The sequence below is a fragment of the Candida margitis genome, assembly GCF_024628925.1.
Source record: "Candida margitis strain CBS 14175 chromosome Unknown scaffold26, whole genome shotgun sequence".
In the NCBI taxonomy this organism is placed as follows: Eukaryota; Fungi; Ascomycota; class Pichiomycetes; order Serinales; family Debaryomycetaceae; genus Lodderomyces; species Lodderomyces margitis.
The window spans coordinates 86,575-111,567 of record NW_026261750.1 but is presented as its reverse complement, the minus strand read 5'-3'; the positions used below and the strand labels follow the sequence as shown (position 1 = coordinate 111,567).

General features: G+C 38.6%; 8 protein-coding genes across 8 annotated transcripts; 4 read left to right on the top strand and 4 right to left on the bottom strand. All coding sequences in view use genetic code 12, as the record gives it.

Annotated features, from left to right (window-relative positions):
• Positions 1–1,215: 1,215 nt before the first annotated feature.
• On the top strand, positions 1,216–3,132 carry CAT2 (carnitine O-acetyltransferase; the record flags this gene model as incomplete). The annotated part of the gene is made up of 1 exon (XM_051818305.1): positions 1,216–3,132. One exon carries the CDS (start codon positions 1,216–1,218, stop codon positions 3,130–3,132), a length of 1,917 nt encoding a protein of 638 aa, XP_051673506.1.
• Positions 3,133–6,365: 3,233 nt separating this feature from the next.
• On the top strand, positions 6,366–11,493 carry CANMA_000903 (uncharacterized protein; the record flags this gene model as incomplete). Its single annotated transcript, XM_051818304.1, has 2 exons — positions 6,366–10,203; positions 10,514–11,493. 2 exons carry the CDS (start codon positions 6,366–6,368, stop codon positions 11,491–11,493), a joined length of 4,818 nt encoding a protein of 1,605 aa, XP_051673505.1.
• A 42-nt stretch (positions 11,494–11,535) lies between these two features.
• Positions 11,536–15,009, bottom strand: CANMA_000902 (autophagy protein; the record flags this gene model as incomplete). Its single annotated transcript, XM_051818303.1, has 1 exon — positions 11,536–15,009. One exon carries the CDS (start codon positions 15,007–15,009, stop codon positions 11,536–11,538), a length of 3,474 nt encoding a protein of 1,157 aa, XP_051673504.1.
• Positions 15,010–15,756: 747 nt separating this feature from the next.
• On the bottom strand, positions 15,757–17,811 carry CANMA_000901 (DNA damage-responsive RNA polymerase-degradation factor; the record flags this gene model as incomplete). The annotated part of the gene is made up of 1 exon (XM_051818302.1): positions 15,757–17,811. One exon carries the CDS (start codon positions 17,809–17,811, stop codon positions 15,757–15,759), a length of 2,055 nt encoding a protein of 684 aa, XP_051673503.1.
• Positions 17,812–18,160: 349 nt separating this feature from the next.
• CANMA_000900 (putative tubulin tyrosine ligase) lies at positions 18,161–20,254 on the bottom strand (the record flags this gene model as incomplete). The annotated part of the gene is made up of 1 exon (XM_051818301.1): positions 18,161–20,254. One exon carries the CDS (start codon positions 20,252–20,254, stop codon positions 18,161–18,163), a length of 2,094 nt encoding a protein of 697 aa, XP_051673502.1.
• A 623-nt stretch (positions 20,255–20,877) lies between these two features.
• On the bottom strand, positions 20,878–21,957 carry FBA1 (fructose-bisphosphate aldolase; the record flags this gene model as incomplete). The annotated part of the gene is made up of 1 exon (XM_051818298.1): positions 20,878–21,957. The coding sequence occupies one exon, from the start codon at positions 21,955–21,957 to the stop codon at positions 20,878–20,880; it is 1,080 nt and encodes a 359-aa protein (XP_051673501.1).
• A 1,186-nt stretch (positions 21,958–23,143) lies between these two features.
• CANMA_000898 (peptide alpha-N-acetyltransferase) lies at positions 23,144–23,671 on the top strand (the record flags this gene model as incomplete). Its single annotated transcript, XM_051818297.1, has 1 exon — positions 23,144–23,671. The coding sequence occupies one exon, from the start codon at positions 23,144–23,146 to the stop codon at positions 23,669–23,671; it is 528 nt and encodes a 175-aa protein (XP_051673500.1).
• Positions 23,672–24,113: 442 nt separating this feature from the next.
• POL30 (proliferating cell nuclear antigen) lies at positions 24,114–24,893 on the top strand (the record flags this gene model as incomplete). Its single annotated transcript, XM_051818296.1, has 1 exon — positions 24,114–24,893. The coding sequence occupies one exon, from the start codon at positions 24,114–24,116 to the stop codon at positions 24,891–24,893; it is 780 nt and encodes a 259-aa protein (XP_051673499.1).
• Between the last annotated feature and the right edge of the window lie 100 nt (positions 24,894–24,993).

The window sequence follows — 24,993 nt, the reverse complement described above, 5'->3', positions numbered from 1 at the left end:
AATGTACCGTTGTCCGACGAGACATTTTGGAGTCACAATATAAACCGTACTTGTTCAAGTGAAACACATCGATTCTACTACTTGCAACATAATGTTCCTGTACGATTCTTGATTCGCCGTAATTTAAATCAGTTATACCTTTTATCATCACATTTTGAGTTTGCTCACTATATAGTTTTCTCTTGGTCTGTATAGATTGGAATCGTGCTACTGATTAGTTCAAATCGAGTAGAATTTATGCGCATACACAGACTTTCTTCATGGATGAGACCAAAAAATTCCCCTGTGAAGGTAAATTTACGAACTTTCCTAACCAGAAGTCAAGATTAATAGCCGAGGACCAAGTGAGTGTGTTGTTGTTTATCTACCTGTGCTGTTCGCTTAGGCATGCATTGTAACAAGAAGACAGGCTTGGGCGTATAATGGGAACTGGACAGCCTTTGGAAGGGGAGGGATTGCTGCAAAAATTGTCAAGGAGTGGAATCAGCAATCTTCCCCCCCATTACTAGGTCAATTGGGAAGCTGGCTACGTTACTTATACATCCTGTAATGAAATAGATCCTCTCATGTACAAAAGCAAAGTGCCTTTATTCAACGACCAGTGTACTATTCCTGGTACAAAAAAATATTATCTTTTTCACATACAGATTGACAGATGAATGATGTTGCCCTAAAGTTCCGCGGCTCTTTCCCAAAGCCGTTGTAATAAGTTTCTTTGCGTGTGTTTTCTCTCTTCATACTATTATTATTATTTTTCTACCTCGGTAGAAACTGTAATACATGGTCGTGTAATAAGAACAGAACAAATCAATGCAAATACACCCATGCAGCAGTACTTTTACAACTCAAAAACGAACTTTCTACACGTACACGCATACAATCCCCACAAAGATTTTCTTCTCCCAACAATTACAAAATTACACAATGTTTTCTGGCGCTTAGTATTTTTTAATTTTTAAAATTTTCCAATCCAATTAAATGCCATCACCAGGGGAATATACCGAAATTTTATAAAAGAAAATACATTTTCCCTTTCTCACCCCAGTTTTTTCTCTTTTTGTTGAAAAAGAAGAAATATATATATATTTTGACGCTTTTCTTATTAAACCAAGAACTTACACTTACACCTTTACTTCTCCTATCATTATAAATCTAACACCAAGTCACAAGTTAGATATATATATATTACAGGTTTGAAGTGTGTTCTCTAATAATATGTTCAAATTAAGTCTAACAAAACAACAAGTATTGTCAATAAATAAAACGTCGTCCACTACTGTCAAACAATTATTCAAGATGCCAATTTTAGCAACCAAGACCCCCTTTTCCACCACCACTGCCAAAGGTGAAACGTATAAATTGCAATCACAATTACCCAAATTGCCAGTTCCTGAATTACAAGAAACTGCTGCTAAGTATATTAGATCAATTGAACCATTTTTGAACCAACAACAATTGCAAGATTCGAAAGCTAAAGTTGAAGAGTTTATTAAACCTGGTGGAGCTGGTGAACAATTGCAACAGAGATTGAATTCATTTGCCGAAGGTAAAGATAACTGGTTGGCTGAATTTTGGGATGATTATGCTTACTTGTCCTATAGAGATCCTGTTGTTCCATTTGTATCGTATTTCTTTTCCCACAAGGATGTGAGAAATATAGTTGGACAAGATCAATTGTTGAAGGCGACTTTGATTGCTTATCATACGATTGAGTTTGCTGAACAAGTGCAAAATGAAACTTTACAACCAGAAGTGATTAAAGGTAACCCATTCTGTATGAATGCGTTCAAGTACATGTTTAACAACTCGAGAGTTCCTGCTGAAGGGTCCGATGTTACCCAACATTATGATGCCAATGCCAATAGATTTTTCGTTGTTGTTTACAAAAACAATTTTTACAAGGTCCCTACTCATAATGAACAAGGACAAAGATTGTCCAAGGGAGAAATCTACAGCTATTTGCAACAAGTCAAGAACGATCCAACCCCAACTGGAGTGCCAGTTGGTGCGTTGACTTCATTGAATAGAGACGAATGGTTGAGTGCCTACAACAACCTTTTGAAATCACCCATCAATGAAGCTTCATTGACTGATATATTTGCTTCTGCTTTCGTTGTGTGTTTGGATTCAAACAATCCAATTACTATTGAAGAGAAATCCAAGAACTGCTGGCACGGAAATGGTCAAAATAGATGGTTTGACAAGCCATTGGAGTTTTTCGTTAGTGCCAATGGTAACTCAGGTTTCCTTGGTGAACATTCAAGAATGGACGCTACACCAACCGTTCAAATGAACAACACTATCTTGAAGCAAATTGCTGAAACCAACCCTGAGGAATTGATTGCTGAGATTGCCACTGTTGCCCCAAGAGTTGGTAAAGCTGATATTTTATCATTTGATATCAACCCTACATCAAGAGCCAACATTGCTTCAGCCGTAGTTAAATTCGATGCTACTATTGCTGCTCATGATGAAGAGATTTTCCAACATTACGGCTATGGTAAAAATTTGATCAAGAAGTTCAAGACATCTCCTGATGCTTATGTACAAATGTTGATGCAATTGGCATATTACAAATTGACCGGTAAAGTGAGACCAACTTATGAATCAGCCGCCACTAGAAAGTTCTTGAAGGGAAGAACCGAAACTGGAAGAACCGTTTCCAATGAATCAAAGAAGTTTGTTGAAACTTGGACTGATCCAAAGGCATCACTTGAAGAAAAAGTCGCCACTTTCCAAGCCGCTACTAAACAACATGTTGCTTACTTGTCCTCCGCCGCTGATGGAAAGGGAGTTGATCGTCACTTGTTTGGATTGAAACAAATGTTGAAACCAGGTGAAGCAATTCCGGAAATATTCACTGATCCTATTTTCTCTTATTCGCAAACATGGTACATTTCGTCATCCCAAGTTCCTTCAGAATTTTTCCAATCTTGGGGTTGGTCACAAGTGATTGATGATGGATTTGGATTGGCTTATTTGATCAATAATGATTGGATCCATGTTCATATTTCATGCAAGTATGGTAATGGATTGAGTTCGGCCCAATTGAAGTGGTTCCTTGTTGATAGTGCCAATGAGATGCAAGATGTATTGGTCAAGGGATTATTGGGCGATAAGGCCAAGTTGTAAGTTGAAAAAAAAGTATAGAGTTTTTTTTTGGTGAGAGAAGGAGAATAGTTAGTATATACATTACAGAATATACATATAAAAGAGAGAGAGAGAGAGTTAAGATCGTGTGAGTTTTTGTAGGTTTACTGTGTTTAGTGAGGACAGGTTTTAGGGACGTAATATTTATCGGTGAGGAGGGGGGGGAGGGTTATAGAAAGAAATGATGCAGGGGATGGCATTTAGAACAATAGGTATTTACGATAATGTTTACGATGATGATAATGATGATGATGGTGGTGGTGGTGATGGTGGTGATGGTGATGGTGATGGTGAGAATGTGTCAACTTGTGTCGTATTTTTGGTGGATCAGATAGCGACAAAACATAAAAGCAAAACCCAAATTGGAAATATATATATAAATATAGCAAAATAAAAGGTGTTTTCTGGTTGTTTGCATTGTTTGAAAGGTGGAAACGAAGAAAACAAAAATTGGAAATAAAAACAAAAAAAAAAAACGGTCAAAATTCTAAAAGCTATATTATTATTCTATGACGTGCTTAAGTATTTGTGTTTCAAGTGTAATGGATATGGTTATGATTCAGTCGTGTTATATGTTTTGATGTATGGGAATGGAATGTTTGGAATAAGGTTAGTTCTTATTTAGTGATACAAAGTGATTTTTAGTTGACCCTGTTGTTTAACTTTTGGCTTAATCAAGGGAAATTCATAGCCTTTTGTGTAATTAATAAGACATTACCGAAAATTAAATTTTAAACGTTACGCGTTTAAGAAAAAAAAAAATAAAAAATAACAACAAATAATTCTACTTTTAACCGGTGGATTTAGTAAACCTACAAAAAAAGTAGATGGACAGAAGTGAAGCCAAGTAAATGGGATTGGCCATTGAAGGAATGTGTATACCCTAGCTTTGAAATCGAAGAATGTTAGACTATGCGTGGGGGCGTTGGTACTACTACTACAGCGACGATTTTATTTGAATAATTGTGTATGTATTATTATCTTTTTTTTTCTCTTTCCTTCTAATTTTGTGGTAATGATGAGGAAAGATGAAGGAATGATGGATTTGATATTACGAGTAACTACGGATTTGATCCTCGGTCCAGATTAAGAAATATTAAACGCCTAGGAAAAATATAATTATAAGGTTACAATTTAATGTGAACAAGACCAGGGCGGAACCTTTTCGACTCACAATTTGTATGTGCCTGTGACATTATTTGAAGAATTGCTACTTTAGTAGGTAAGTATATGTTGATTATACGTATCAATGGGACTACTACTGCCATCATCTACAAAACCTCAAAAGAGAAAAAGAGAAAAAAATAAAAAAATAAAAAAATAAAAAAATAAAAGGAAAAAACAATTAAAACATTCTCTTGTGTAACTCCAAGCGAATTTCAGGGGAAGGCGAGAGAGAGTGAGAGAGAAAGAGAGAGGCAGAGGGGCAGATAGTAGGACGAAATTTTAGTCGCGTTGGGATTTTGGTTATGAGGTCCTAAAGCCTTATACTTTTCGTGGTAAAGCGCCAATCCGCACACATCAAACACCCAGAGAAGGGAATGAATGAAGAATGAATTGTAACTGACAAGCCCTTTCCTTTTTTATTCTTCAAATTAATTTTCTGCCATTATTGAATGCGCAATGTTATAGGTATCAGCTATTTGTCTGTGGCTAGGTTTAAGGACCTTGTATAGTCTATGGTTGCTCTTGACAACAACAACAACAACAAACAACAATCAGTTAGATAAAGATTCTTCTAGGTGTGGCGACTCTTCTTGGTTACTCAGTTTTTCTCCTTGTAAATTGTCCACTGAATGTGATTTTTTGTTTTTTTTAATTTCACAAGATATATACATATTGTCTTCTCTCCAGATAATGCTACTTTTATAGGTTGATAGATAGTAAACTAATTGGAGATTATCAAAAGGTTGAGTTTGTATTTTATCCTAGTGTCGTGTATTGATGTTTGTTGTTAGTGTTTCTTGATAATGAAGTTAACTCTTTGATATTCTAATAATAGTTTGTATGGGTCTATCACTACTTCAGAGTAATATTAAAGTTGTTGTTGTTGTTGTTGTTGTTGTTGTTGTTGTTGTTGTTGTTGTTGTTGTTGTTACACATAAACAACTTTTCTTTGTTTTTAGTTGTTCGTACTTTTTTCTTTTGTTTACCTTTTTTTATTTATTTTAAATCAAAACTTTTATGTTTGTGTAATATATATATATATTTATATAATATACCTATTGTTTTAATTGTTTTTTATTCCCAAAGAGAAGATCTTATATATAACGAATAACAACTAAAAATTAAGTATCTCCTACAAACAATTGTACAGTAGCATATATTACTATTCAAAAGTATAAGAATAAGACTCCATTTCCTTTTTCCCCTTGTGCAAAAAGAAGAACTTCCCCCTGGTGTATCCTTATTTTTTTAAATAGAGCCTTGTTATGCCTGTCAGGAAGTAGTTCCCCTGGGGAAAAACAATAGCATTACACATATCACATCACCATCACTATCACCGCCGCCACCTGAGAGATCCTCACCCAAAATTTTACAACAGTTCAGGCCCATCAGCAGTGTATCATATAACCCAAAAAAAATTCATCCTAGAAAGTGGTTACCAGTAACATACATAGAACTGGCAATTGCGAACTTGCACAACTCATAGGGGATCCATACACAGTTAAGATAGTAGAAGCCATTGAAACTTATAGAAACAGATTGCCTATCAGAGATCAGATTCATAATTGAATTGCACAACCTATAAACCTTCCAGTTATTTTTGTTTTTGTTTGTTTTTTTTGATAGATATCGTATGCTGATCTAAATCATCAAAAGAAATTCATTAGCATAAAGTTGCATATATCATTAGTACCAAGCACCCCATCCAGAGTTGAAAAATAATAATCAAACGGAAAAGTCATTCAAATTTTGCCTGAAATAGTTTTTAAGAGGCCAAAAGAAAACCGAATATACCCTGTTTATAGACTTACTGAAGTCGTATATATAACCCAACCACATATCATTACGCAGGTAAGTTATCATCAAAAGACTTTGGCTATACATTCATATTTTCCATTAACTGATCTATCACTTGTTCACTTAATTAAACGATAGATATCAGCTACAGCTAGTCGCTCAAACCTAAAAGAACAAGATTGTAACACGATTCACATCCGAACTACACACCGTACAACGTTGTCAATTTTTATGTCACCACAAAGAAAGTTATGCCACCGAATAGACCATCTCATAAACGACAGAAATCATCTATTCTAAACCAAGGCAACTATAATTTTACACAAGAGGAGGTTAAGGAGGAGGAGGAGGAGGAAGAGGAACAAGATAAACAAGGTTTACAACCATCGCTACCTCCATTTGCCATTCCAGTGACACATGCACATACACATACACATACACATACACCAGCTCAAGTTCAAGCCCTGAAATACCCACAGGCACAAGTACAAGCGCAAGCAAAGATACCCTCAACTTCTACAAACCTAGATCCTTTGTCTTTGATTAATCAACAGATCGATTTTCCACACTCTTCAAACAGAAGAACAGACGAACAAGATGTGTATAATTATTGTTTTGCTCCTTCACATACTCAAACACATACACATGCATATCATAACCAACAGCAACAACAACAGCAACATCACCATCATCATCATCATTCGTTTGGTTCTAACGTTAATCTCCGTCAACATACACCACAATCCCAACGTGTACAGTATGAATACAATCAAGAGCTTCAAGGACTGGTGCCGATCGAAAGACGCGTTGCTTCTACTGGCTATGATCGGTTTAATGATTTTCATCCAATATCACCACCCCAACCTCTACCTACAACCAATCCAAATTACCAACAGGGCGGTACATATCAAACCGCATCTGGCCCACCATTGCATCAGTATCGTCAACAATCACAACAACCACCACCACTTTCACAACAACAGCAGCAGGTACGACCAATACTGCATCTGCCACAGCATACCTTCTTCAATGAACCCAACATTCAGCGTTCACAACAACCAAGTTCCTATTATAGATCCACTACCTACATCACCGATCCTTCAGCGACTGGATCTTTTGCATTTAATCCTGCATCCTCACAAGCTCCTCCAGTTTACCCTACTACTTTAGATCCCAATCACTCAAATCCACAACAACAGCAACAACAACAACAAGCACTATACAGTTTTGATCCCACTACTGGCAGTAGCATTGGCAGACAGTACTCTAATCAGTCGTTATTCTCTGCCGCCTCACTTCAACCTACAATGCAGGCATCTTCTACTACGTCGGGCCCACTATCTATACCTATATCAGTAGTGACAACGGCACCTACTCCCGTACCTACAGCTACTGCTCCAACAGCACCTACTCCTGTACCTACAGCCACTGCCCCAACAGCACTGACTCGAGTCACTGCAGCACCTGCACAAGCTGTTGCTCCAGGACACCACAAAAATGCCTTGTCCATTTCTTCCCATTTAACTTCAATCAGTTTGGAAAGTCAAAATTCTCCTGAACATACCCTTACTACTGACCCTCGCAGATTTCACCGTGACACCAACCCAGTTCTTGCTGATCTTTTACTTGGCTTATTTTCCGTTGATGGGAACAACATTGGAGCTTACTTGCATTCGATAATTTACAAACTCAATGCGCTGTTCCCCTTGGATGATTTCTACAATTTGCTTTACAACAACGATCGCCAGCTACCCAATAGTGCCAATTACAACTACAACCAAAAGATCGACAAGACTCCAATTGCATTGAATTCTCATGATACGACTGCTACAGTAATGAATCAAGTGTTGGACGTGTTTCGGAACCCGACAATTTTACATGAACATTTCCCTCATCAAGAAGGTCAAAATCGGTTATTTTCAATAAATTATCACGAATTACTACGTACATTTCTTGCCATCAAGATCCTAAATGATATGATGATTGAAGTGCCGCTGAATATGAATCAAGATTCATTGACATATTCAATACCGCGCTTGTCCATCTTCAAGACGTATTTCATCATTTGTCAAAAATTGATTACACGATATCCCAGTTCATCAAACACCACCAATGAACAACAGAAACTTATTCTTGGCCAGTCGAAATTGGGCAAATTGATCAAAATGGTGTATCCCAACTTGTCCATCAAGAGATTAGGCAGTAGAGGTGAGTCGCGCTACCATTATCTTGGCGTTATTTGGAACGAACATATAATCGACAACAATGTCAAGCAATTGTGTGAACAGCATGATTTGGCAAACTTGAGTGAGATGTTCAGCGAGGGTGTTGGAGGCAGCTCTGAAGGTGGTGGAAGCACCGGAAGCAACTTTGAACAAAACGAGCAGAATGTGTTGCTTCCAGAACGAGGTCTGATGAGTGATCGTCAAATTGGTGCCATTCCTTCAGGGGTATCGCCAAAGAAACGAGGTAGAAAACGTAGTCGGTCAAGTGTCAGAGAAAAACTGTATGGCACTGTTGGAACTGCAACCGAAACTAGTGATGCCCCTCATTCAGATACGATATCGGTGCCTCGATTATCCTTTCTCAAGAAAGACCTGAAGTTCCCTCTCGAGTCCAGCTTCACTACGGTTTTAGTTGACAACAATGAAGACAAAGAAATAAGACCCAATTGGTTTACGAAGTTACTCGATGATACTTATGCAAAATCGGACGTAATTGATCGAGATTTAATCAAGTTTATATTGCTCAACAACTCAAACTTGACACAAGATTCAAACTTGCTTAAAAATCTATTAAAATCAGTGTTTAAACCAAGTGCTGTAGCACAACCCCACACCACCACCGATGATAGTCATGCCAATATTGACTTGTTAATATACACAATCATCCTATTTGAGAGTCTACCATACTTGCTACTAATAGAACCATCAGCCGATATCAATATGGTGACAAATTTGCGATTGAATTTGCTATACTTGATTAATCATTTACCCGATGAATTGAAATTGTTAAACTCGCCAGTTTTGCCTCTTGAAAACGCTGCCAAATTTTTAATTGTGGTCAAGAAGATGATCAATTTAAATGACTTGATGATTACGTTTATCAAATTGTTGAATAAGAAAGAACTAAATACAATGATGGTGGCTGATATACAGCATTTTCTACTAGCTGAGCCTCATGGCATTGGGTTGCAACAAGGGAGTGGAAGATGGGAAGTTGGCGAAGGAGAAGGAGAAGGTGAACAAGATAGACAAGGTGGAGAAGGTGACGAGGGAGGAGCCAATTTGTTACCTGGGTTCAATGCTACGTCAATTAGTGAAGTAAAGTTTAATTTCAAAAAGGATATTTTATCCAATGATTTGATCCATAGTTTAATTGGATTTCAATTTGATCCCAATTCAACCGTGCAATTGAAGAGAGGCATTCCGGTAAATACAATAAATGAGGACGTTACTATACTTAACGAATTTTTTAAAGTTGATTTATTAACGTTCTTAACACCGGATGACTATTACGAGACTGAAAAACCTCCAGCACCAAAGGACTCTTTTCTGAAGTCACACGCATCCTCGTTGCGTCATTATCAACAAGAAGTGAGAACAAGTGTAGGGAGTATAGTTCCATTATTGGCTCATCCCCAGCCGAGCTTACAACAACATGAGGCACCACATAATACAGCATTTTACAGCCAACCAATAGGTCAGCAACCTATTGAGCCCAACACAGCTTCTTCATCATCATCGAATATGGTATTGACCACGAATGAAATGTCAAAATTAAAATCGTTACTAGCATTAATTGACACCAAGTTGCTATCGCCGCATTTCAAATCTAGATACCCTATACAATTGTATAATAGTTTCATCACCTTTGTTTTGAATGATGTATTGAAACACATCTTCTTAAAACAACAGCAACGCAGTCAAGTTGGCCCAGTAGAGGAGAGTAGCACCTCTCAGGGCAACAGAGTTAATCCAATTAAAAATCCTAATTTCAGTCCAAGTTCGAGTGGAAATAGTTTTGGTAGTTGGTGGGTCTTCAATTCGATTATTCAGGAATATTTGAGTTTATTGGGGGAGCTTGTCGGTTTACAGGATTCAATTTAAATAGAGCATTTTCTTTCTCCGTTTTCCCCGTTTTTAAAAAGTATATAGAATTTAATTAATTTAATTAATAGTTTTGCACGTTATACTCGAAAGTGCGGTTTTGAATTGGCGAATGGATATGCGATTCGCTATCCGAAATATACATGGTAGCGTTGCTAATCACGTTTTTGCGCGAGAGAGATGCCAAATAGAAAAACCCACAAAGTGGCATCGGATTTTCTGAAGAACTTAACGTCTGTTCTACAACTCTTGGTAACAACGCAATTTTCCCCTTTTGCGCTTTGATTTAGTTGACATGCACACTTACCAACAGAATTCAATAAAGCTCATTGCAGGTAACTCGCATATTGAACTATGTGAGAAAGTTGCTTCCAAATTATGCATCGACATTGCCCGCGTGGGGGCCTTCCAATACACAAATACCGAGACGGCGGTTGCCATTGGTGAATCCGTTCGTGATGAAGACGTGTACATCTTACAAACAGGCTGTGGAGAGACTGAAATCAACGACTTCGTCATGGAATTACTATTCATGATCAATGCTTGTCGTATTGCCAGTGCTAGAAGAATAACGGCGGTTATCCCCAGTTTCCCCTATGCTCGACAAGACAAGAAGGATAAATCAAGAGCACCAATAACTGCCAAATTGATTGCTAACTTGCTACAAACTGCCGGTTGTAATCATGTGATAACGATGGATTTGCACGCGAGTCAAATTCAGGGGTTCTTTAGCATACCCGTTGATAACTTGTATGCTGAACCTAGCGTGTTGCGTTATATCAGAGAAAAGTATAACAAAGACGACATTATTATGGTGAGCCCTGATGCCGGTGGAGCTAAACGAGTTGCCAGCTTGGCTGATAAGTTAGACATTCAATTTGCATTGATCCACAAAGAACGTCAAAAGGCCAATGAAATCTCACGAATGGTCTTGGTTGGTGATGTCACTGACAAGACATGTATATTGGTCGATGATATAGCTGATACTTGTGGTACTTTGTGCAAAGCTGCCGATGTATTGCTTGAAAATAAAGCAAATAAAGTCGTTTGCATGGTTACTCATGCTATACTTTCGAAAAATGCCATTGAAAAATTAAACAATTCCAAGATTGATAAATTGGTTTGTACAAATTCATTGCCTATTCAAGACAAGTTGGCCAAATGTCCCAAGATGGAGACATTGGATATTAGTGCTACATTGGCTGAGGCAATAAGAAGACTACATAACGGAGAAAGTGTTAGTTATTTATTCAACCATGTACCGGAATAATATATATATATATATATGGATTCGTATTATTTAAATACTTATTTATCTATCTTCAATCACTTGCACCATATACCATGTAACACCCAGACTAAGTTGAAACGGATTGTGCTCCAATGAATTTGTTTGTTCAGGCAAGACTTTATGTTCTGTAATTGATTGAACTCTGCCTATAAGCCACTCCTTACCATTCAAGTTCAAGTTGGATGTGTTCAAGAAATAATGCGGTGCTGCGACATTGAAAGCGGCCCAGGGTTGAATGCTTTCATTACTATTACCCGTAGCATTATCAATTCTCGTGGGGAGAAATAATAACAAATCATTCTCCTGAAACGAACTGATTGATATCTTGTGCTTGTTGCGTGACATCAACTTTCTAATTTCTTGATCCTTTAGTTTATTGTCCTTCGTTTGACGCTTGGCAAAACCTTCAACATCTTTAAACCTTTTGGATATCGCATTAAGGAAAAACCTCGTACTAGTTGAATTCTCATCAGCCAATTGAATGTTGTCTTTAAAGCTAATAATGTTTAAAAATGAATCGAAATGAGACGGCTTTGTATCATCACCAAATATATCATTAAACTTGGCTATCAACTTTTCTGACTCTTCATTGTACTTGTCAACATTGACAATTTCGTTATCATCAGATGGGCTCTCGGGTGGTTGATAAGGTGATAATGAAATTTCATCTGTCCATTTCATTGATGACTCGATATTTTCAATCACCTTTGAAGTAGGCGTGGCCGCGACTGACACCAAAGACACATCATCCTCTAAATTTGCCGTACTTTTTTTCGATTTCAACCCTTTGACTCGCTTGATCTTAAAAGTGTCGTCTTCTTTTATCAACAACAAGCCCATGGATTCCAAAATACAGCAAATTTCAATAAACGTGTCAAAAAACCTCTCAGAGGTTATTTTAAGCTTACCCATGATAGAACTGATTATCGCATTCAATTCGACAATGAGTTGATCGTGTTTCTGCTGTTTGACTTGGGTCAATTCCATCAAGTTTTCGTAATCTTCATTAACTTCATCCAACTTCAGCTTGACTTTTGCAAGTTCGCTCTGATTTGTGGTCCTCTCCTGCACAAATTCAGATTCCTTCGATGACATGTTGGATAGCAAATCATTCTTCATTCGCGTAGCATCATTTAACTCGCCGCGTAATATGGTGATTGTCTCGCCAAGACTCGATATTTCTTGATCATGACTGGCTTGCTGTTGTTCCAATGTGGAAATTTTATTGCCTAGTTGAGCAATAGTTTGATCCTTGGCCTCCAATTTCCGTCCCAAACTTTCAAATTCTTTCAACTCTAGTTTATTCTCCAATTTGTAAAGTCTGAGTTCCTCTTCACTCAGTGATACCTTCGATTGGAGATCTCCAACCTCCTTCGCGTGGTTAGCTTCAAGTTTCTCCATTTCCTGCTGCAATTGCAAAATAGTTTTATCTTTAGTATCCTGTTCTCTACGCAAATGCTCATTCTCAGCAGCAAGCTCGGTGTTGACCCGTTTCAATTTTATATTATCAAGGTGCTTATCAACCACCGAAGAATCTAAAGCTTGTGATTGGTTGGAGGCAATGCTCTCCTTTGATGGCGTTCGTTTTTGCAAGAGCTTTGTCGGATCTGAGTTGGCCACTGGTGCCGAAAATGGTTGTTTGGTGTCTATAATCATGCTCATCCTATTATCTGAGTAATTACCATTGCGAAATACTGGCCAGCTGGTAATATTCTTGTACTGTTGTTGGTGGAGAAGGCTTTCGAGTTTTTTGATTCTTGACTTTAAGCCATTGACAACATTCAAGTCAAAATCTGGGGTATCCAATTGTTCCTTACTTGACAGATTTCCCATTTTATCAGCATGCAGCTCCGAAAATGACCCTAAAGAGGATATGAGCTTGGTGACTCTCTTCATATTATTTGTCGATTGTTTCATATCATGCAAATTTTTGCGCAATATCAGAGGAAAGTTTGTGTTGACATGCCAAGTCTCCAACAATGATATGTAATTAGTTATATCATCTCTGTCTATATCAACACCTCGTAGAATAAAGAAATTTTGAATCTTGTCCTGATTACCCACGAGGGTTATGTCAACATTGGGCAATATACCGACAAAGTTGTCACTTTTGATATAATTGAGAAAAGTCCCCATTTTTTTGTTCCACATTTCCCTAAATGCTCGCTCATGTTCGCCAATTGAAGTCACTTGCTCACTAAAGTTGTGTACCACCCCCTTGGAGTAGAAATCATACCATTCAAATTGTCTCCTCTTTTCAATCAAGGCGAAACCAAACAACAAGGGTATATCAATAGTCAAGGATAATAAATCTTCACACCGTTTAACATCCTGAATGGTCTTGTGATTTATCATGCTGTTTTGGTCTGCTGCTGCTTCATCTTCCATCAACGATTTTATTCCAGCTTTGAGATTGACAGTTTTCAATTGTAGATTGGCAATGAGGGAGAAGATCTTTGGTCCGTCTTTGGTAATTTGTTCTCTGAAACGTTTTAGGCTCGAGTAATATTTATACAACTCATCAGTTGCATGCTTGAGTTCAACCGAAGTTACACTTTTATGTTGATTATAAATTTGTTCAAACTGACCTCTGGGAACACTTGAAAAATCATTAGCAATCTTTTGAGCTTTTGACCTTACTGTTCTCATCAATTCGTTAAAATTGGTGTCCTTAAATCGTTCTATGGATTCTTTTCGTGATTGTTCGATCAATTCGTCTACTTTTGCCCTATCTTGCTTCATCACTTTGGCTTCATCGTTTAATTCAGCAAGTCTCCTCGTGATCAACGGGAGCTGTTTGGCCAAATACGTTGCCGCTGCATTCAACGACTCGTAATCAAGAAAATCAACCAATTTAACCCTTTTGTCTTTGATTATTACCACAGGGAGATGTTGTAGGTTTTTATAACTCTCCTTCCAACTTTTATGCAAAGTTTTGAAACTGATTAGATTTATATAGTTATAGTGGTGATTAAAGCTCTTTTCCACTTCCGTCGTAAAGCTTGTGGCAAATTGAAATAATGCAGTTAATGACTTGAAAATGGTATTGATCTGTTGAATTAGGGACATGCAGCGACTTTCGAGCGAATTGCTTTCCTGGAGTAATGCTCTTGCCCATGCTTGGTGAACTTTTATCCTACTTGTAATATCACGTGAATACGATTGTCGATTATCAACTAATGACAGCTGCTGTGGTGGGCTAATATCATCCTTGGACGAGTTAGATACGTATGAATTGAGCAACTGCTGATCAAGCTCTTGAACAAACAATCGCTTGTCGTATACAAATACCTCCGATATATCGTTGATCGTGTTGTAGTTTACTTTCATCCCGAACGAGCTCAATAAAAACAAATCATCCAAGTTTTCAATTGAAAACGACTGCAGTAGGTAATTCTTGAATTCCGCTAGGGTTAGAAACCTGATTGGTTTCGGTATTTTGATGAATGACCCGCTATGGGCATTGTATACAGTCAAGTATGATATATCTGACATGGCCAGTTACAATTGTAGTCGTGTACGTGTTCTCTTGAATAGGGGTGGAGATGGCAATGTGGTGCAATGGATAGCACTGTCTTTGATAATTATGTTTTGTGAAATAAATATTAGTTATGGCCTGTAAGGTGATTACAACGATTCTAATCATCCACAGGTCCTGTATGAATTGCTATTCAGCATGAAAAGTCAATGCAGATTGTTTGAAATAAGCTTGATGTTAAGCCACTGGACATGTGTTGCGATATGTTCTAGATCGATCGGGTGCGATTTCCTAAACAATTTACAAACTTGTGATTGTTTAACAAACCTAAATATAGCAACCAATGTGGACAACACAGTCCTATTTTCTTCATACAACATAATAGCCCCGTAACTGCTCATCTTGCTTGAAAATTAGATGTAGAGGGGGAAGGCAAGTTCCATACGTTCCACGAGTGAAGATGAATTGTAGGACGCCTGTTAATTGTCACGTGCAATTGATTTGCCATCGGCTCACACGATAGTTGTTTGAAGTACAGTCCGAACTCCAGAGCTACAGAAAGCGTAGATGTATGGGATATATCATGTAAGCACACCATTGATCCCATCCCCCTCTCTCTATATTGGCTTACTCGCAGGTTTCACAATCGTGAGAGAAGTTAGTTACTATTTTATAATCAAATGTATTCACATTCTTACACGTATTTTAAATGCTTAAAGCGTCTCTCCGAATCTAAACGAACGTAACACCAGGCTTCCTCAAGATTAATACCATCCACCACGGTATTGATTTGAGTCTTGGTAGCCGTACTGTGGATATTGCTGGTAACCTCCGTATTGTGGCATCACAGGTTGCTGAGCATTTGGTTGTGGTTGCGCTTGACCTTGGGCTTGTTGGGAGTTTTGTTGAGAGCTGTCACTCTCGGAAGTAGCTGCTTGACTTTGACCATGGCCTTGACCCTGTTGAGCAGATTGCTGTGGCTGAGGTGGATAAGAATAGCCAGGGTACCTGTTTGAATATTGGTTAGGATTGTAGTATTGTTGTTGACCGAAGCCATTGCTAGAAACCGAGCCTTGAGCACTACCAGGAACATTTGCCTGTTGAGCATTTTGCTGGTTGGCTTGAGCTGGCTGGCCAATGGAACCCAAACCATTTGAGGCTAATGCACCTGCAGCATTAAAGTATGGGTTGTTGTAGTAGTAATTGTAATATGGGTAGCCGAATGGAGTTGGGATTTGCTGTTGTTGTTGAGCCAAGCCAGCGGCTGATTGTTGTTGCAAACCAGACTGAGCGGCAACTGGGCTTTGTGTGGCGTCGATTGAACCACCATTAACAGCTTGTTGTGCGTATTGAGCGTATCCACTTGCCGCAGCAGGAGCAGTAACATTGTGACTAGCTGCTGGTGATGCAATTCCACCAAAGGCTTGTTGACTGTAAGCACTGTAGTCAAATCCAGGATATCCACCGAATTGAGAGCCTGGTTGAGCAGCCTGTTGTGGGTATTGTTGCTGTTGAAATTGGTTGTAGTAATCGTATTGAGCTTGTTGTGTTGGGAAGTTTTGGGCAGGTTGTTGAGCTTGTTTGCCATATTGAGCTGGCTGTGCTTGTTGTTGTTGTGGTGGTTGTTGTTGTTGGTATCCAGCGCTTTGTTGCAATCTATTTTGGGATTGTTGATCATAGGATCCGTAACGTTGTGCTTGTGGTTGCTCGGCCTGTTGCAGTCCTTGTTCTATGTCTTGTTGTTGAGATGATTGAGCTTGTTCTTGAGCTTGTTCTTGAGCTTGCTCCTTTGGTTGGGTGTGGGCTTCTTGGTTGTCCTCGGCTTCTAACGACAAAGAACCAAACGAGATACCAACAGAATCAACTTGTTGTGAACTAGGCAAAACAACTTGTGGAGCTTGTGGGATAGTTGGTTGTTGTAAGGAAGCAGCTGCGTTTGCCTCTTGAAAGGTTTCGGTTTGTTGGAGTGGCTCACTTTCGGTAACTGCTGGTGCTGGTGGTTGGTTATCAACTTCGGTGGCTTCCTTGGTTGGTTGAGGTTGTCCGGATTCTTGAGGGACCTCTTGGCTCTCCACAGGCGGTTTTTGAATCTTGGTTGGCTTTGGCTTTGGCTTTGGCTTGGTCTTTGGAGTGATTGCTGATGCCCAAGAGCCTTGATTCAATGCAGGAATGCTTGCTTCCTTCAACGCTGGTTTGGATTTCTCCATAGGAGCCTTTTCTTGAGAGGGTTCCTCTACCACATCTTCTTGAGGTGCATCATCTGTGGGAACTTCAGCGCTAGGTTCGGGTTTCTCCTCGGTTTCCTTTGGTGTCTGTTCTGGCTGTTTCTGTGCCTTTGGCTTATCAGTGCCCAATGCCGCTGCCCATGAACCAGATGGTTCTGTCGTAGACTCTGTTTTAGAAGCTTGTGTGTCTTTTGCGGGTGCTTTGTCTGCCGACCTGATTGGCTTCTTTGTTGCCGATTGTTGTTGTTTCTTTGGAGGTCTGGTGGATGGTTTTGGCTTGCCCGAGAACTTTTTATCACTCGATGAAGTATGGGTTGTAGTATGTGTATTATTTACATTATTGGCAGCTTCTTCCTTTGGCTCCTTTTTCTTGAGTTTGTCCTTCTTGCTTGGTTCCCACCTGGAAACTTTATTGTTGACAATCAAATCAATTACGATCTCGAGAGCATTATTGTTTTCTTCAAGCAAGCCACTTAATTCATCAGATTCCCAGTCCGGGAACATTTCAACCAAGCTGGTCAATTCCGAAGATGTGTTATTGTTACCGTTGAACCTTTTCAGGTGGTTCTTGAAGGTCTTTCGATTCGATGACATTATTCTCTTTTTATGTGTATGTGTATGTAATATATTTTAAAGCAACGCTGTCTTGAAACCTGTCACGTTTGATACCTTTTGCGATGATTGATCAATGAATAAAACGGTCAAGTTGATAGATGCAAGCACTAGTTGTTTAAGTTGTAATGGTAAGCCTTTGGTTTAAAAAAAATTTTTTTTTTCAGCTTTTTTCTCAATCATGAAATTGTCCGAATGTCGAACGAGAGAAAGTTGAGTCGCAATGAATGACTTTTCAGAACTCGCCACAGTAGTACATACTGACGCATTGAAATCAAAGTTTATTTATTTTGCTCTTACTTTACTATAAAGGTGTATATGTCTAGAGCTATCAAAGAACTTGCTTCAAGTTATTGTCCACCCCAGCACTACTTGACTTTGTGATCATTGGATCGACGACGTCACTTGCAATGAGCCTGAATAATTTATAAATTAAGTTCTTTAGATCATCTCCAGTTTGTTTGAAATCGGGATAAGAATTTGCCTCTAATAAAAACACATTGTAATTCTCGTCCACCAAAAAGTCTACTCCGAATACTTCGATTGCATTCTCCAATGGTTGGAAATTCAACTTATCGACAGAGGTGGCTGCATTGAACAATTCTCCCGTTATTTCACACAATTGGTCAAATATTCTATTCTTGTCGCTGTGTGAAATTCCTTTCAACTTCCAAAATGGAACAACTAAAGGATCTTCTTCTTCTTGTAAGCAAGTATTTGTTAAGTGTCCGTTCAAATCAATCTCCCCTTCGGTAGCTGTCGGTTGCTTGTAGGCCTCTCCAGCAAATAGTGTCAAAATGTTCTTGTACACAAAGACTTTCAAGTTCCCTTGACAAACGACATAAGTTCTCAAATGGAACTTTCGGTTGTCATAAGCTGGAAGTAATAGGGGATTGGCAATATACTCTTGAACGATAAAGTGCCTCAAGTGGGATAGGATTAGGCCATTACCTTGTTTCTCTTCCCTGTCATCTTCATTGTCCTCCTCATCTTCATCGTCGTTATCAAATGCATTAAAGATGGCTTGCAACTGGTCCACCGTTTTGAAGATACTAATACCCTGACCTTTATCACTCATACTTGGTTTGACAATCCAAGTCTTATCTCCCTTATTTATGGCATCTCTTAATTCATAGGCCTCGTCGAGCGAGTCATCCAAAAATTCGGCATAATCAAGTTCCAATTGGTAATTCTCAGGCACAGCTTTTTTCAAAATTGAGTCAGGATGCTTGACAACATATTGATGTACAGTGTTTGCAAGATAATGTTTCCGTATCAATGCCTTGCGGTAAATATAGGAAGGAATAAAGTAGTTCTTGTCATGGATTAAATCGAGATTGATATCTTCATATTCTCCGTAATGAAACACTGGCTTCTCGGCTGGTACCATTTTAGGATCCGATATCACTCCATAGCCTAGTGTCTTGAAAGCCTGCACCAAAGGTTCATATACATAAACGTCTTTTGGAATCGTAATCAACAACGTCTTTGACGCGCTCGATGGCTCTTCTTTTTCATCAAGAGTCACTTCTCCCGACAAAGTCGATAACAGCTGGAAAGCCGCCTTCAAAGGTGTCACACTTATACCTTCCTCCAACAATATTCTACTATCAGTACGATTATGGTCAATAAGCCCATCCTTATAAACACGCTTGAAATCAGGCGTCCAATCAAACTGAATCTGTCCCTTGTCATTTAGAGTGTCACGTGTAGTATAGATTGACTCCCATTGATTTTGAAATATAGGTGCGTATTCAATTTTCGTTTGGCCGAGTTTGAGTGAGTCCACCAATGGTATGTTAATCGAGAACAAATCAATCTCGGGGTGTTGGTTAAGCTCAGTGTACAATTTTTTGATCAATTTAACAGAAATTTTAGCAGCTTCTTTCAACGTATTGAAGTCATGATCCATGCTATTGAACGCATAGCTCAATGCGATAGCTTTTACCCCATGAGTAACCGCCTCCATTGCGGCTCCAACAGTTCCACTTGCAAGAATGTATAGATTACTAGAATTCTTTCCAAAATTCGGACCACTGACAACCAAGTCAATCGGTTTGTTCTTGGAATGCCTGTATAAATGGTGGATACCTATATCAGCGCACGCTGCTGGTGTACTATTAACAAGACACCATTCTTGATATTCTTTGTCTTGGCTATATTTGGCAATCGGGTGATCGAAGGGACCTTCATATTTGTTTATATCAGGGTTAGCTTCCGCTGTAGAATATTTGGTATATATATAAGATGATACTAACGGTTTCCCTGCAAAGTGTGCCTTTCCTATCCACGACCTCTGCTGGTCTGGAATGACGATTGAAAGATCCCAGTCGGTATTTTTCTTAATCTCGTCAACCAAATATTTCATATACGGGCAGGAACGATCACTGATTGGCCCATCGTCATTTGTTAAAAGTACGTGCATTGGATCGCTTGAATTAAAAACACGGGAGTGATAACTTTTGATAACTGCTCCTGTAAACCCTTTCTGATGAAGGAGAAAAATCAACAAACGAAAAAAATCAACAGGACGATTTGAGTTGCAACAAAAATTTTTTTACCACTTACCAGCTTGATCAAATACTACCCAGTTAGGTGATTAAGAGAGATGTCGGTGTTCCTTGGCTCATCTTCGCAATACTCCTATGCCACTGTTGATCCAGAGAAGATCAAAGTAGCCGATATCCAATTCCAAGCCACGGCTCACACATTCAACAAATTATTACGAAGATGTGGATCGAAATGCCTTGTGCGTGAGTATGGAGAGGGAGAGCTAACCAAAGGAGAATCTGAATGTATTGACAGATGTGTTTCGAAATATATAAAAGCTAATCTAGTGGTTGGACAGCATTTTCAAAATCAAAGGCTAGATCCATTCAACAATATGCCTGAGTATAAGCAGGTGCAGAGTAGATTAAACGGAAGGGTATGAAAGTTGGTAAAATCTTGTACATAAAAAAAGGCACACTAAGCTGATCTGACATTAACACTCATTATATAAATTTTAGTTTATTTATACGACTATACTTTAAAATATAAATGTCAAATTTACAATTGATCCTTGGTGTGGAAGACTTCCAAAGCTTCGGTGATTCTCTTGGACATGGTCTTTTCACCTTCTCTAACCCAGACTCTTGGGTCAAAGTATTTCTTGTTTGGCTTGTCTTCACCATCTGGGTTACCAACAGGGGTCTTCAAGTAGTCTTGCTTCTTCAAGACGTAATCCCTGATACCTTCCAAGTAGGCATATTGACAGTCAGTATCCAAGTTGACCTTGACAACACCATTCTTGATGGCGGTGTCAAATTCCTTTTGAGAAGAACCAGAACCACCGTGGAAAACCAAGTACAATGGGTGCTTGTTGTCGGTACCAATTTGTTTCTTGGCGAATTCTTGGTGTTCACCCAAAATTTCTGGTTTTAATTGAACATTACCTGGCTTGTAAACACCATGGACGTTACCAAAAGCAGCAGCAATTGAGAAGTTTGGTGAAATCTTTGATAATGATTCGTAAACCTTGAAAACAGTTTCTGGCAAGGTGTACAACGATTCTTTTTGAACGTGTTCGTTGTTGACACCGTCTTCTTCACCACCAGTGATACCAATCTCCATCTCCAACCATTGGCCCATCTTGGCCATCTTTTCAAAGTACTTGGCACAAGTACCAATGTTTTCTTCGTCGGCTTCTTCTGAAAGATCCAACATATGGGAGGAGAACAATGGAGTACCGTGTTCAGCAAAGAACTCTTCATCGGCCTTCAACATACCGTCGAACCAAGGCAACAATTTCTTAGCACAGTGATCGGTGTGCAAAACAACTGGAATACCATAGATTGGAGCAATTGCTCTGATGTAGTGGGCAGCAGCAACGGAACCAGCAATCGAAGCTTCTTGGTTTTTGTTGTCAACACCCTTACCAGCAAAGTAAGCAGCACCACCTTGAGAAGTTTGCAAGATGATTGGAGCTTTGCTGTCTCTGGCAGCTTCTAAAGAAGCAACAACAGTCGATGACGAGGTGACATTGATGGCTGGGATGGCGAAACCTTTTTCTTGTGCATAGTCAAACAAGTCTTTGACATCTTTACCGTAGATGACACCGGATTTCTTTAATACTGCTGGAGGGGCCATTGTAAGATTATATATTTAGTAATTGATTAATATGAAATTGTTCTAAAATTCAATTGATTTGAAAAAAAGTAAATAAGATACTTGTTCTTATTTTTTTTTCGTTGGCAATGTGGGTGAAAATTCAGCTTCTTTTATATATAAACATATTTATTTATTATTTTATTCATTCATTCATTCATTCATTCATTCACTCGGGGCAGAAGAAAAAGAAAGCAGAAAAAAGTCTACGTATACAGGATTTCCTTACACTAAACCAAAATCACACGTTGATCTCTCATACATGCATTACTACTACGGACAAGAGAAGGACGTTAGAAGATAAACCTCGCTAGTTACTGCTCCAGCAATACAGTCACTCTTGAGATTGGGATTACCCGTCTCTCTATTCACTCTGATGTCTACTTGTTGTGCATATTCCCTTCTCAAGCCCAGCCTATCAATTGCACCCCATTTTGAATTATAATTGCTCCTCTTTTAAAGTGCAGGGAATCTATGGTAAATCTGGTAGTGTAACCTTGACAAAGTTGAAAAAAATGAAACATCACCAAATCTTTCGACGCAGTAGGGCTTTGTGTATTTACAAAAATATTTGTATGGGTTTCATTGCCCCGTCAAGCAAATGACATCAGAGATAAATCAATCTAAGACAAATGAGTACTGTATAAAAGCATTGTCGCAAACCAAAGCATCCATGATGTAACCACACGTAAACCCACCTATATCTTCAACCGTGTACTTCCAAAACACTCAACTCAGCTTGACTGCCCATGCCGAAACATGGGGTAAACACGGGACCTGACAGTTTCTATTATTATTTTTGTTTTACGCTTTGCATTGCTTGAAAAAGAGCAAAATTTCCGAAAACCGCCGGGATTTTGAGGCCCAGTGCTCCGTTGGCCCATTTTCAGTTTTCCTGCATATAATAAAACATATGTCAAGAATTGCAAACCTGGGTGTACAAGTTGACACATGGTTTCACAATAGAGGAAATGAAAGGTCGATGGTGCATCTGTAGCTGCGATTAATTGTGTGCAATTGCTCAAGACTGCTTGGTTAGGTCCTAGATCTGATGGATCTTAGTTGTGGTAGAAATTTCTCAAAGGAGAAAGGAAAAAAAAAGGAAAAATTATTCAACAGCGTGTAGTGATGGGCTGATCAGAGTTAACACTTCCTTAGATTGCAAACAATGGCCGACCCACTAACTACGATCGATGGATTCCCCTACTATCAATTCGATATCAAAAATCAGGATGAATTTAAACGTGTATCGGAATTGATTTCAACTCACCTATCCGAGCCATACTCGATATATGTTTACTGGTACTTTCTTAACAACTGGCCACAATACTGCTTTACTGTCAAAGACAAGCATCATATCATTGGTGTCATAATCTCTAAGCTCGAGCCACACAGAGGAGTTCGATCGAGGGGATATATCGGCATGTTGGTAATCGACCCAACTTATAGGAAAAGAGGCATTGCTAGCAATTTGGTGAAATTGACAGTTGACAAAATGGCCAAGGACAATGCTGATGAAATTATGTTGGAAACGGAGGTGATAAATAAAGGTGCTTTGAAGTTGTATGAAAGCCTTGGGTTTTTGCGAACAAAGCGGTTATACCGTTATTACTTGAATACACATGATGCGTTTAGGCTCATACTACCGTTGAGCGATAAGTCACATACAAGAATCGCGTTCCTACCGCCAGCTTAGCGTTTGGAAATGAAAGAGTTTCTGTCTGGTTTGTCGAGTATGCAAAATGGTAAAGAGAGCATGTGCTTGCACTTGTTTCTGTAAGTGATGATAGGCCAATACTATATGCAATAATAACATACTGCTCTCATTCCAGTATGTCCTTGCAAACACCTCAATTGCTGTGTGATGCATCCGTAATGTATAGTACATATAACAATAGAGACCTCAATATTGTCAAAAGTATAACTTGATATGTAGTTTTGTAGCACCGATGGTTCTCGCGCTCCACACGCTCCACACGCGTTAATGAAATTTTGCCATAACGTTTATATAAAAAAAAACTCGACGCGTCAGCACTTTTTTGCAAAATAAAAAAAAATTTACATTCAGCATCCCACTTTCCATTTTTTTTTATCTACGAAGCAGATACTCAATCACATCTAAGCAAATACTAATCATCATGTTGGAAGGAAAGTTTGATGAATCCACATTATTAAAGAAAATTGTTGACTCAATTAAAGATTGTGTCAAATTATGTAACTTCAACTGTACTGAACACGGAATCACTGTGCAAGCCGTTGACGATTCACGTGTGTTGTTAGTTTCCTTATTAGTTGGTCAAACTGCATTCAGCGAATACAGATGCGATAGAGATGTAACCTTGGGAATAGACTTGGAGAGTTTTAGTAAAATCATCAAGTGTGGTCAAAATGAAGATTACTTGACCTTGTTGGCTGAAGATAGTCCTGATAGTGTCATGACCATTTTTGAAGACAAGAAAAGGGAGAGAGTTAGTGAATATAGTTTGAAGTTGATGAATATCGATTCGGAATTTTTAAAGATTGATGATATGGAATATGATACTGTTATCAATATGCCTAGTTCTGAATTTGCTAAAATTGTTAGAGATTTGAAAAACTTGAGTGAATCCTTGAATATTATCGTTACTAAAGATTCAGTTAAATTTACTAGTGAAGGTGAAACAGGTACTGGAAGTGTGGTGTTGAAGCCTTACACCGATATGGACAGACCTGAGGAGAGCGTTAGTGTTCACTTGGATAATCCAGTTGATTTGACTTTTGGGTTGAAGTATTTGAATGATATTATTAAAGCGGCTAGTTTATCTAGTACAATCACGGTTAAGCTTGCTGATAAGACCCCGGCTTTGTTTGAATTTAAATTGGATGTGGGTGGATACTTACGATTCTACTTGGCACCAAAATTCGATGAAGATGAATAAGGTGGTTTAAATAGATTTAATAATTTTTAATTGTACAAACTGAATATTTTTTGACACGTAGAGGCATATTGCATATACGCTTATATATAGGTATAGTCTC